This window comes from Triplophysa rosa, linkage group LG5, assembly GCF_024868665.1.
Source record: "Triplophysa rosa linkage group LG5, Trosa_1v2, whole genome shotgun sequence".
Taxonomy (NCBI): domain Eukaryota; kingdom Metazoa; phylum Chordata; class Actinopteri; order Cypriniformes; family Nemacheilidae; genus Triplophysa; species Triplophysa rosa.
The window spans coordinates 21,055,971-21,069,269 of NC_079894.1; the positions used below are offsets into that span (position 1 = coordinate 21,055,971).

Genomic DNA, 13,299 nt, shown 5'->3' on the forward strand with positions numbered 1-13,299 from the left:
GAAACGCAGCCCTGTACATCGGCATATCTGTCTGCTATGTGGGGAATCGTTGATCCGTTAATTCATCCCAAAACGAAAACAGAATCGCCCCAATTCATTCATACAGTAAATGTGAAGCTAATATGCAACGCCCGTGTATAACTGCTCTATGCAGAATGTCTTTTTGAGTATAGGCGACATACTGAACATGTTTATAGCTGTAACCTGAGTCAGGCACTCCTGTTTGCACACGTTTCATAAACGGAAACAGGAAATTCTTGAGTACGGAGAACTAAACTTATGTGTTTCTATTTGTACAATAAAATGGCAGAAGCCAGTATTTCATCGTGTGATCTTGACGTGTTGGTCTGTCCAATCTGTCTGGGTCTCCTGAAGGATCCAGTGACTATTAACTGTGGACACATTTACTGTATGAGCTGTATCACAGCCTACTGTGATCATGATGATCAGAAGAGAGTCTACAGCTGCCCTATGTGCAGACAGACCTTCAGTCCAAGACCTGTTTTAGGTAAAAATACCATTCTGGCTGATGGGATGGAGAAACTGAAGAAGACTGAATTGTGTCTGAACACTTACTGTCAAATTCACCTTGAACAACACGCGACTGTGAAACAGGTAAGAGCATAAGAATATTATATAGGGTAAGGATATTTTCATATCGCCGCGGCAGATGCTTTGAGTGCACTAGCCGTGCGTCTACATTTAATTTATATAAAAAACACTTTAGCGCGTAAAAGACGCGACCTGTGAACGGTCCCTAAAATGTGAGAACGCTCCGAGAAGCGCCTTGCGTGCATTCTGTAATGCTGTGTTCACACCAAACGCGAACAATCGCGGGATTAGTTTGTTATTACTCGCGGGAAAAGTTCGTTATTTTCGCGTGAGTGACGCAAAAAACATCGAGAAGAATCTGGCTGCACAATTGCACTTGCACTCTCAGGCTGCGTCCGAAGTCGCCTACTTCCATATACCTGTAGTAGGCAAAAATGAGTATGAGTCATGAATAGTATGTCCGAAACCTCAGAAACAGTAGGCGAGAAATACCCGGATGGTCTACTACTTCCACCGAGATTCGTGAGGATCGGATGGACACTTATCTATCCCATGATGCCATATGGGAGCTGAGCAACGGTAAAATTTCAAAAGTAAATCAAATAAATATAGCAGAAAACTTTAAGGCGGACGTCCGTTTTTAATGTAAGTGCCAATAAATGAATTTCTCGTGACTATGTTTCAATCAACTCTCACGTGTAGGTTGGTGTTAATACTTCATAGGTCAAAGAGCATACGGGTCATATGACCATAAAACAGTATGTCCGAAATGTATTCATACTATTCCCACTCATACTATGTAGAACGTACTGTTTTATCGGCCGATAGGATAATTAATCAAATTACGTACTGTCACAGTATGCGATTTCGGAGGCAGCCGATCAGACTTGCACTCTCAGACACCTTCGCTTCCTGTGCAAGGGACGTCACTTGTATTCGACACCGGCACTCTTTGCGCTCTGCTTGCGAGCGACGCCATTTTCAATAGACGCGTACAAGCACGATAACATATTGCGGTCATTTCCGTAAGTTTAAAAATAATTAAAAAATTCCATGTATGACAGTATATTATTACAGTTAAAATTGAAATCGAAGATATGCACGTATTCCTTGAACATGTTGACGTCATGACCCTGAAAGTGTTCTGTCAAGTTGAAACTAAAGAAAATGCATAATGTGCCATTGTTTCTTTTTGCATCCCTTCTTTTGCTTTTACCTATGTAAGTGTTACTAGTTTTGTAAGACCATGGCTGAGTCCGAAATCGCATACTCAATGAATAGGTACTTAATTTCAGTAGGTACGTACTCAACGGGGCTAAATGGGTGTAGTATGAATGCGATTGGCCGTTGTCAGCCATATTGATGATGATCTTTTCCTTTTTAATGGCGGGGAGCAAAATACGTTTGTGGTGCATATACGCCACCTACTGTACTGGAATGTACATGGGCCAGAGATTAACCATGTGACGTAATAACAAGCGCAACAACTGAAGTTATGAGAGACAGGTGCATTAACATCAGTAACGCTACAACTTTACCTTCCATGAGTTTTCCCAGCATTTGCGACATGTTTGTAATGCCTTTACAAAAGAGACGTCAGGCTCAAAGATCTCGCCTTAGGAGATCACTGCTGATTTATTGTCAAGGAATATAAGTATTGCTTATAAATTAAATGTACCCTAAATGCATTGCTAGCCCACACCTACACTTGTGCACAATATTATTGATAAGTGCTGACCAATATTTTTTTTTTCCTGAAAATGATATTTACATTTTGCATTTAGTCATTTATCAGACGCTTTTATCCATATATTGATATATTGTATTAAAATAGGCTACTGAATGTAATTGTATTGCCATATGCCATCTATGCATTAATACAGACTACAAAAATGTGAATGTTTTCATGCAGTGAAGCAATGACATAATGCATGAAGTAATGTAATATGTTTTACTTACAGAAAACTATAGAATAAAAATGAATAAAAAATACGTAAATGTGATGTAAGAAAATAAATGAATTTAATCATTATAAATACATACACAAGTAAACATCACATGAATCAAAGCTTTATTTCAATTTATTGTTGTAACAAATGATCCTGTATCTACAGGCGTTGAACCCCACATCCTACTGCCGTCTCGCAGCTGACCACCGTGGCCACCTTGGACTAATGGACAAATGAAATAAATACATTGTTTAGTTACTTAAGTAAATATGTTTATTTACATTACTTGTATGTATCTATGCAAGCAGTGAACAATGCTGTGTACCACATATTAACAGACGTAAGCTAAATTACTGTGATGTGTATTTCATATTGTGATGTGCTCATTTGCAATACTTATCGAGCAAATGACAGGTCACATGTTACACAGACATTAAAAAGCGTCTTTAACATGCGTATGGCATATATTTTAATATATGTAACGTTAAGTCTACTTAGAAGACGCGTGTGTGCGTGGAGCTCCCCTTTAAGCTAGACATATTAAAACACTGCATTTTCACAGCAAAATCACAAATGTACTTTACTATGTAGCACCTTACAGGTTAACTTTACGCTGCAGCACTTTAACAAATGCGACTGCAACGCCAAGAAACACGTTGTTGGCTAGTAATACTCACTTTTGAAAACACCCGCCTCGCAGTTCTCCGCTATGCTCCTGTATGAACTTATCCTGTCCCTTGGGCTCATGGGATAGAGAAGTATCCCAAGCATCTGTCGCTGGGTGCTTCAGAATCTGGGCGTAACCAGTAAACCATCCGGGAATTTCTCTCCTACTCATTTATGAATACTGAGGATTCAGACATACTACTCTGTTTTCTCATACTATATAGTAGGTAAGTAGGCGTATTCGGACGCAACAGTAGTATACGCATGTCCAAATCTCGCGAGAAGTAGTGCACCAGCCGGGAAATTCTCGCCTACTGTTTTATGAAGACCGAGGTTTCGGACATACTATTCGTTCGCCTACTGCTTTTCGCCTACTATATAGTATGGCAGTATGCGATTACGGATTCAGCCAATAATATGCTTCTCTCCACACATAACAAGAGTTCTGCCACAAGACCAAGAAAGACATGACAAGAGAGGCAGAACCATGACAACCAGTGTCAGGATGGTGATGACCCAAAGAATTAAAATTGTATGCTGACCACTCTGCTGGGACCAGGCATCAAAGATGACATCAATATACTATACTCAAATTTTTATATTGTTTGTCATATGGCTAAATAGAGGAAGTAAAGTCTACATTAATAAATATGTATAGTGTTCATACTGTTGCTTAATCATATGAGTTTACATACTGACATCTGTTTTCCACCCGTTTATCTCCAATTTGTTTAATTAATTAACAATCCAGCTCATTAAGTGTGTAGAGAGAGGGTTGCAGGGTTCTTAAAAGGCCCTGACAAAGTTTTACAAACAAATAGTATCTGTTTTAGGTTAGATTAGGTAAATTATTTAAATCAGAGAAAGTGGCATTCATTCGTACTAACATAGGACTGAATTTAATTTATATAAAGCAATTAAAGATCGTTTTGTTTATATTTCTCTTGTACCCACTGGATGTAGAGGCTTCAGTTTCTCGGGAAGGGGGCAGTAATTTGTTCACATTCAAATGTGTACAATAAAGAAGAGCTCCGTGCATTTACGTCGTAAGTTCTGTAACAGCAGAAAGTGTTCCTTCTTTATTTGTTTCACCCTTATAAAGGTTGAAAAAACTTTGAATTATATTTTGTCTTGATCAGCTGCCAGTACCACTTTGAGTTAGGATTTGGTTGTTAGGCGCAGATGTCACTCTTTCATGTTATTGTTCACTCATTTCACAAATAAGTTTTTAATAAGAATTAGGTACAAGCGCTTAAGTGTATAATCTCTGAACAAAAAAGGTTTTAACAAGCACCACCCGCTGGTTATAAATGTAAGCACAAAAACCTCACATTGTTTTCCAAAGACAGATATTTATTATAATGCTCTGTATCCTAAACATGTCTTAATTGAGTACCTCTGCTGTAAGTGTTTTCCCACACAAATATTAGTTTTTTTGATGCTAACCAAAGTTTGATGAATGGTAAAGCTAGAATGTTTACCACTGTGGTTATTTAAGAAAAAGGCATGAGTGGAGTAAAAGGAGTTTTTATACAGTTTTTCATAAAACAGCAATCCTATTAGTTTATGTACCAATAATAAATAAAAGACAAGAAAAGACAAATAAATAGAAGGATCCATAGCATGCTAAACGTGGGTAGCACAGAGTCTATAACACCCCCCAGGTTTGCAGAAATGGTTTGACCCAATTCTTAGGCAGCCAATGATATTGATCCGTTTAAACTGGAAACTGGCGTCTGAATCCCGTGTTGTTTACGTGTATTCTACGTGTATTTAACACTTTTCACACTTAAACAACACGTTGAGTACGTTTGAAATACACGTTGTTAAAATTCACGTATATTTGAACCACTTGGCCTTCCATAGCCTTCCATAGGAAACAGGTGAATGACGTGTGACGCCTGCCTGGACGCTCCACTACCACACGTGATTTACGTGACGTCTGCGTCAACATAGGGGCCATTCACATTTCGGGTCTCTTGTGCGCTTTATGCATTTTTCTAGGCGCGTTGATGCCGCATCGAGTGCAGCGCGGCTCGCGTTTTCCGCGCGGTTTTAGACGCGAAATGTGAATCATATCATTGTGTGTTATAAGTTTCCCATGCATGTATTAGACATGTGAAATTGCAAAAATTTAAGTGTCGGAACAAAAGATGTATTTTATCTAGAAGCGAATGCTCACCCAGACCTGCCTGAAACGCCTCGTGTAACCACACCCCCACAACTTGACGTCAGCTCGTGGAGTGATTTGACTAAAACCGCCCAAATCTACACGCAAGTAATGTGGGCGGTCTTGTAAATCTCATTGTACCGCCGCCGGAGCAGCCATGTCGTGGAGACGCTGTGTGTTCCGTTGCCAAAAGAAAGCCTCTTTGTTTTCTCTGCCAAAAGATGAGTCAACAAAAAACGAATGGTTACATTTTATTTGAAACCTGATGTTCCGAATATGGTAAGAGGCGTTACATTTCCCTCACACAATTGCAGTATTTGACCAATCACTACGCAGTAGTGAACTGGCCAATCATAGCACACCTCGCTTTTCAGAGCGATGAGCTTTGTAAAATATCCTCGCGTTTCAGAGAGGCAAGGCTAAGAGGAGATACAAACATGCACGGTATGTGGAAAATACAGCGTTTTTTAACCTTAAATCGTGTATACACATTGTAATACATCTAAAGCAAACAATAATATTCATTTTTGCCGCGTAAAATGACCCCTTTAACTACCACCACCACCATACCAGCAGCAATCAACTCCCATATATACATACAGAAAAGTGATGATTCACTGGGTTGCCAGGTTTTTGTAACAACACCCACCCAATAGCCAATAAAACCTAGCTCAAAATAGCCCAAAACACAACAACTCAAAATATGCCACTCTCATACTGTACATAAAATACATATTTTACAAATCCGTTAGGAAAGGTGGTTATCCTTTTTTTGAACCTATTTGAATGAACTAATTGCAGATTTACTGTCAGATTCGGATTTTTAATTGTTAGAATATAAATTTAGTAGAGTAAATTAGTTCAATACATGCATTTAGGTTATGCAGTGTTGGGTGTAACTAGTTACTAAGTAATTAGTTACTGTAATTTAATTACTTTTCCCTTGAAAAAGTAAAGAAAGGGATTACTCTTTTTTTCTGTAATTTAATTAGTTACTCTTGATGTAATTAAACTAAATACTTTGTGTAATATATGTGTGTGCAATTGTGGAATTGACATCAAAATTCAAAGTCTAACTAAGTCTAAATCCGTGCTTTAATGTATAATTCTCACATTTGTAATACTTTGGTCAGTTAATAAGAATACTTTATGTAGTTTCATATTATTTATTTGAATTAATTAAATAAGCCGTTTCATATCTATCCTTCAATCACTTAATTAATCAAGGTTGATGTAGGATATAGAAAGTAATTAGTAATAAGTAACTAAATACTTTTTGGAGAGAGTAATTTGTACAGTAATCTAAATACACTATTGAATATGTAATTAGTAACTAGTAATTAATGACTTTTTCAGAGTAACTTGCCCAACACTGAGGTTATGCTATTTTGAATGTCAATATTCAATATGAATCAGTTTAAAGGGTCACATATGGCCCTCTGTGAACAAACCCATTTAGAGCGCATTCTGCGGGACTCGCGTTGTGTAGCTTTAAATTGTTTAAATATAATTATTTACATTGCACAAGATGCTTTTTGCTAGTGGTGGGAAATATGATTCATTCAAATCAAGTGATTTTTACTTTTTCAGTTCGTTCACCAAAATGATTTGTTCACTGATTCGTTCTGTGAATCTCTTCATATTCAGTCAGTCGGTCGGTTAGAACCCGCCCAATCCGGCAATGCTGGTCTCAGAAATGACCCCTGACATCTTATGCCAATTATATCATTTGGAGCCAAAGTCTGCACAGCAATGATCGCATGCCCATTTTCATGCAGTCTCAAATCTAACAAAAAAATCATCCCCTTTTAACTAACAAACTAACCTGGAACTAACTACAACCAGACTTATTGGAAAAATTTGCACTTAAACATACATCAGCGTAATACAAACCAATTAAAATGATAGAAACCATCTTTGTATAAAAAAATAATTTTAAGTGTTTTATTTTACCCATTTGTTTACATGGAGAGGGCGAGGCTTTTGACCTTTACTGCAATCAGCTACCTTGGGGCAATCAAAATGTTTTGATTTCACTTTTCAGGACGCGTGCAGCACACCTGGTGAAAGCCTGTAAATGTAGATTATTGCTTAAAAATTTTGACTCATTCTACAAGCTAGAGATACAGCAGTGTATTTCTAATAACCACCAAGAGTATAGGAATAACCACACATTTTTATCTCAGGTTTTCATTACAGTCACACCAAATGCTAAACGTTTACTGATTAATTATGAAACACAAATTAATAGAAATGTTCAGTCATGTATTACAGACACGCAGCATTAACAAATGTATTATTTGTATTATTGCTGTACTTCAGTGTTCAGAAGATGCAGAAGTCTTTACACCTGAATATATTGAGAGGGACCGTGAGGGCAAAAGAACAAACGCATACAGGTACAAATTTCAAAGTGTGTTATTCTAAATGGTTTGTGTTCTCTGGTCTCATAAATCTCTGTTAATGGCACATCTAATCTGGACTTTTGAATAGGGTTTGTTAGCCAGTAGATTTAACATTTTTTATTGGAGCATTATTGGTGTGGTTGATTTTCCTCTTCTTCAGGTTTGTTTCTCCACATGCTGGTCAGTTTCGGTGCAGTTTGACCAACCTTGTGTTTGTGATGGAGGGTACAGGAGAGATGCTGTATAAAATCGTGCCCTGGGATCCACGACTTTTGTGTGGTTTGGGTCAGATGCAGCCTGCAGGACCCTTGTACAACATTGACTGTTTTGAAGGTTCAATCTCACATCTGCACCTTCCACACTGTGAAATTCTCACTGGTATGTTTGTTTATTCTACACATGAATATGCTTTACAGACAATCAATTAAAGTATGTATTGAATGCATATGATACAGTATCTTAAAGGAACAAAAAAAAAACAATATTTACCCCCATTTTAAATGTTTTTTTAAAGAGGAAAATAAGGACAGTTTGGCTGTAGCACACTTCACTTGTGATAATGTAGAAATGTTGCAGGCACTCAAAATGACCAGCACACATGTGATCATTGGTATCAAAGAGCTCTCCCTTTTTGGGCTCATAAAAACAATCATATTCCCTGACTATTCTGTTCAGTCCCAAGTGTTGCTTTTTCTCCGACCAATATCTATTAGACAGAGAGAGAAAATACTGGATGTCCATTTGCTTCCAGTGACCGTTCCTGTGTCAGAGGTACTAAAACTTTTTTCCTTGTTAGAGGAAACAAATACAGTAATAATGTAACTTATATTTTGTGATCAATTTCTGTCATGCAAACTTTTCAATTACACTTTATATACACACACCATTGGTTTTAAACATATTAAATATACAGTATATTTCTGCATTAAGATCTTAAGTTATTAAGACGAACTTATCTTGTAAATTTAAAAATGCAATGTAATAATGAATCACTCACTTGAGTATAGAAACACTAATCACAGTCAGGTTATCTTTACTGGTATAACATCTTTCACAAAACACATTCATTTGCAGCAGGTTTACAGAAATCATCCACTTATATCTGTTCTCATGCCATGGTTTATACTATAGAAATCTTTTTGGAAGTGAAAATCACAGCCTCTCTATCATTTTAGGTCCAGAGCCAACACAAAGAAAATACATACTTTAAAACCACGTCCACCTGTTACCTAGTTCACAGGAGAGAATATACCCTATGTTGTCAACCAGAGGGATTTGAAGTGCAGCCACAGGTACAGATTTGATACAACAATAATTCCAGCTAATAAAACAAATGAAATCATCAGGATTCTCTGCTTTCAATTAAATAGAGAAATGTTTGTTAATTCAGAGATTTATATTTATAATGCTATTTAAAATACTATAGTATAATTTACATTTATTTATTTAGACACTGTAACAAGTTCAAGGCAAGGAAGGAAGAGGACGAGGTCGGCTTGACTACTTGCTCTTTATTAGAATACTTGCGTCTCACATGACGTTGCGCCACTCGTGCTCACAACAAAAACAACAAACTATATTCCACAGTCTCGGGTAAAGAATCTCACAGTCTCGGGTAAAGAATCTCACAGTCCCTCTCAGCGTAGTCCAGTGTTCTTGGGCAGCAACTCTCTCTCTCTCTCTCTCTCTCTCTCTTTCTCTCTCTCTCTCTCTCTCTCTTCTCTCTCTCTCTCTCTCTCTCTCTCTCTCTCTCTCTCTCTCTCTCTCTCTCTCTCTCTCTCTCTCTCTCTCTCTCTCTCTTGATTTTGCACTTTCAAATGAGGAATGCTACAACACAAGCGATTGCCAATTCCAATCCTAAATGCTGATTGGTCAATATTTTTGTCCTTAAAGCTGTATTCACTTTAAAGCACATATGATATTTTGGCCAAAGTACTATGAGTTGTGCAGGGATGGCAGACTCTCTTTCTCGTGTCTCCTCTTATAGAGCCCTTTCTGAGACTACTGCAATACAGCATGGCCTTTCTTGTTGCTGAATGACATTTTATAGTTGGTCAGCAAAGTACAAAAATGGACAGAAATGCAGGTGTGACAAACTAGTGTTACCGACCTTGTAATTAAAATAGAATGAATGTACACCTTATGTTGATGTGTTTCAGGGCCACGTGTTTGAGTGCAATTTTGGTCCAAACTATCATCCTACATTTGAAGTGTTTATGGATGTTGAGACTGAGGAGTTCAAAATGGGGGTTATGGATATATTTGAAGAAAAGGAAGTGTGGACAACACGTCGAATCATTCTTACAGGTAATATAATAAAGCTCTGATGTTAAAATTATAAATCAGCTCTATACCCGACATTTCTTAATTAGATTAATTTTGTCTTAAAAGCACCAAGTTCTAATACAGACACTGCTGATCTTAGAATTATCACAGGTATAACTTCAAACTAAGACACTTCTTTCTATTATAAATGTATTTTTGTTTTCTTTCAGACATACAGTTGTTTGAAAATTTTAACTTTAGTTCTGTTTGCAACTTAGAATTTGTAGACAATCACAGAGAAGATCTAATTGCAAGAGTGACTTCAGTGATGCCAGTAGCTGATGGTCTGAGAGGCAAACACATGATCCCTCCTGAAATGTACAGTGACATTGATGATGCAAGATCACGGCAGACAAAAATGAGGCTCTTGTTCAACGTTCTTGATTCAGGAGGACCTGCTGTAAAAGCAGAATTCTACAGACTACTGAAGGACAAAGAAGCATGCTTAGTGCAGGACCTGGAGTCTGGATGTTGACTACAGGTCTCATTCCTGCTTCTGACAGTTAAGAGCTGTGGGGTCTTCATGCCATAAACATGTGTTATTTACTCCTATCTTGCAGTGACTATCCAAAAGTCTTAATGAAATCCACTAGACCTCAATTTGTAGACCTTCTAGACCTCAAAAGTTTTGTACAATCATGAGATGGACAGTATGATTTACAAGTGCACAGCTATGGACTCCAGAGACAATACTGTTATTAATAAAGCTGTTTCTCATTTGAATGTTACTTATAGCGATGATGACTCCTTTGAAGCATGGTATATGGTGCTCATGGTGCAGTGTTGCCATGTTCATTATTAATACGCGCTTTTATGCTTGTTGTTTGCAGGGGCAGAGCCAGGGGATGGCCAATGGTGGCCAAGGCCACCATAAATTAATCTTTGGCCACCCCCCCGGCCCTCCCTACCGGCAACTTTTTTGCGGAACCATTTCTGTACACAGTTGTTCCCATATGGACGCATTTCAACAGCGCACCTCAAACAAGTACTTCTCCACGCAAAATGAAGGTGGCAGTAATACACTCAACTTGAATTTCAACCACCGACACAATTACAAAAGAAGAAGAAGTAGTGTTGTTGTTGTTCGCGAGTGCTCCAACGGACTTTGCGCGTGCAGTCGGAGGACTGTCTGTTTCCCGCCGCAAGAGAAGAGGTCACAGGTAAGTTAACAAGAAGAATTAAGTTTATTCACTATGTTTGAAATGTTTCTTGTCTTAATGTATGTATATTATGGCTGGCGTGCTGAAGTTGAAACAGACATGGTAAAGTTTGCTAAGTTAATTTAGGTTGTTAACTTAGCAGTATGAAAGTCACAAGTTTCACTGTGTCAGTGTCATTTAAAAGAGCGTTGTAGAAGGCCATTAAAAGTAAAGTCAACTTTCAGTGCTGATTTTGCTTATTGGTGGTGGTCTGTCTGTGTCATATCCTTGAAAGGGAATTAAAATGTTTTGTTGGCAGCCAAATGATAATATGCAAAGTATTGCAAAGGAATATTTTTGAAATGCTTGCCCATAATGTTAAGGTTACTATATTTTGGTTTTTCTGTGATATTGTAATGTTTGTTTGATAAAAGTGCATTCTGGTATATTCTTATGTCGTGTAAATTGTCATTATGGTGTGAGCTTTATCACCAATTAAAAAGACACCACCTTCTGCAATGCCACACTGTTTCAGATCTTTTTTTAAAATCAGTTTAGTAATACATTAAAAAGCTTATGTGGATCTTCATGATGCAATTCTACATGGCAATCACTGCCTATTTAAGTAAATGAGTGAGTGACTAAGAAACACTACTAGATCCACAGTGACTTGCCACATAAGAAAAAAAAAGATGATATCAGTTTCTGTGCTACCCCTGTGTGAGGTATGGTCTCAGTCTGGCCACCCCTATGAAAATTGTCTGGCTCCGCCTCTGGTTGTTTGGTCTTAGATCAAAAAGCCTTGGCAATTAGGTCTTAATAAATGGTCAGCTGCAGATTTTGAGATTTTTTTGGTCTTATAAAATATATAAACAATTTGCATTATAAGGTTTATTTTCGTCTTGTTTTTATTTGCTTATTTTTTATGTTAAGATCTGGCAACCCTGTCACTTTAGCGAAGGGCTCTCGAGAGCGGCTAGCCCCGTGTCATATGTGCAAAGTGAGGACTTCTTTCACTGTTATTTTTATTTAGAGCGACACACATGCAACATATTGTGCAGTGCCTGGTTGAGGAAAAACACAGTCTTCCACAGCTTCTTCAGATTCTAATATTAGGAATGCGTGGTTGAAGTTTATTTCTAAAGACGTTCCAGCTCACGTGGGTAAAACATTGAGCATTTGTTCGCTTCATTTCACGGTGGATATTCCTTTGTAAACACGGCACATGTCGATGCTGGATTTGCAGAGAGACTGAGATTAAAAAGCAATGCTGTGACATCAATATCGAATCCGACCGGAATCTTATGTGAGTAAAAATATATGTACGATGCATCTATTGCTTTGTTAGAGATCGCTTTATATGTCCTGATTATGTGTAACCTACATGTCTAACCAAGTTCACAGAAGGCCTTGGACTATAGGACTATAGGCCTTGGTCAAATTAGGACATATAAGTTGTTTTTTACAAACAAGACTTGTGTGCATTTTGTCAGCAAAGTTAACCTGAAAATCCTTTACAAATGTGTGTCCAGAGAATAAATCTTTGATCTTTGAATTATTTCTTTTTCTCATAGATGGAGAATTGTTTTATGTACATCACAAAGGAATGACAAGTGAAGTAATGACAAAAGTTGTGGAGCAGAGCAGGCAGATGAAATCTTCAAGGAGTTTCATGCCAGCAGTCTTGGGGCGCATACTGGTCAAAAAAAGACCAGAGATGCGATTTTCAGAAGATTTTTTTGGCCTAGTATGTCACAAGACATTGATGCATGGGTAAAATATCTACTGATTTTGCCTGTCATGAGAATTGTAATGTAGTATTGTATATAATACCTTATACCATGGGCTGTTTGAATACTCGATTCTGATTGGTTGGAAGGTGTGTATTAAAGCCGTTTAATGCACAGGTAGTTCCAGTCAGTTTGATCAACATTTGAAATTAACTGATGAAAATAACTGTCATTTTAACATGTCTGATCCAAAATTACACTGTAAACATAACTTGGCAAATGACCATGGTATAAGCGGGATAATCCACGGCTAGTCGTGCATTTAAGTGTTTTAATGCAGTTCGCAGAGGCAACCTCCACGTT

General features: G+C 37.6%; 2 protein-coding genes across 6 annotated transcripts; both read left to right on the top strand.

Moving 5' to 3' along the window:
• The first annotated feature begins 255 nt into the window (after nt 1–255).
• On the top strand, nt 256–8,918 carry LOC130555064 (tripartite motif-containing protein 10-like). 2 transcript variants are annotated; one of them, XM_057335114.1, is made up of 4 exons: nt 256–615; nt 7,660–7,736; nt 7,903–8,120; nt 8,456–8,918. In XM_057335114.1, the coding sequence occupies exons 1-4, from the start codon at nt 280–282 to the stop codon at nt 8,494–8,496; spliced, it is 672 nt and encodes a 223-aa protein (XP_057191097.1). In that variant the 5' UTR covers nt 256–279; the 3' UTR covers nt 8,497–8,918. The 2 variants fall into 2 exon arrangements, with proteins under 2 accessions (XP_057191097.1, XP_057191096.1); XM_057335113.1 differs by lacking the exon at nt 8,456–8,918 and having other exon boundaries at nt 7,903–8,170.
• Nucleotides 8,187–12,604, top strand: LOC130555058 (uncharacterized). 4 transcript variants are annotated; one of them, XR_008963054.1, is made up of 5 exons: nt 8,187–8,513; nt 8,918–9,034; nt 9,902–10,049; nt 10,238–11,227; nt 12,240–12,604. XR_008963054.1 is itself a non-coding variant. In XM_057335093.1 (5 exons), the coding sequence occupies exons 1-5, from the start codon at nt 8,310–8,312 to the stop codon at nt 10,540–10,542; spliced, it is 771 nt and encodes a 256-aa protein (XP_057191076.1). In that variant the 5' UTR covers nt 8,187–8,309; the 3' UTR covers nt 10,543–11,744. The 4 variants fall into 4 exon arrangements, 3 of the variants coding, with proteins under 3 accessions (XP_057191076.1, XP_057191074.1, XP_057191077.1); XM_057335093.1 differs by lacking the exon at nt 12,240–12,604 and adding an exon at nt 10,134–10,178 and having other exon boundaries at nt 10,286–11,744; XM_057335091.1 differs by lacking the exon at nt 12,240–12,604 and having other exon boundaries at nt 10,238–11,744.
• The last annotated feature ends 695 nt before the right edge of the window (nt 12,605–13,299 follow it).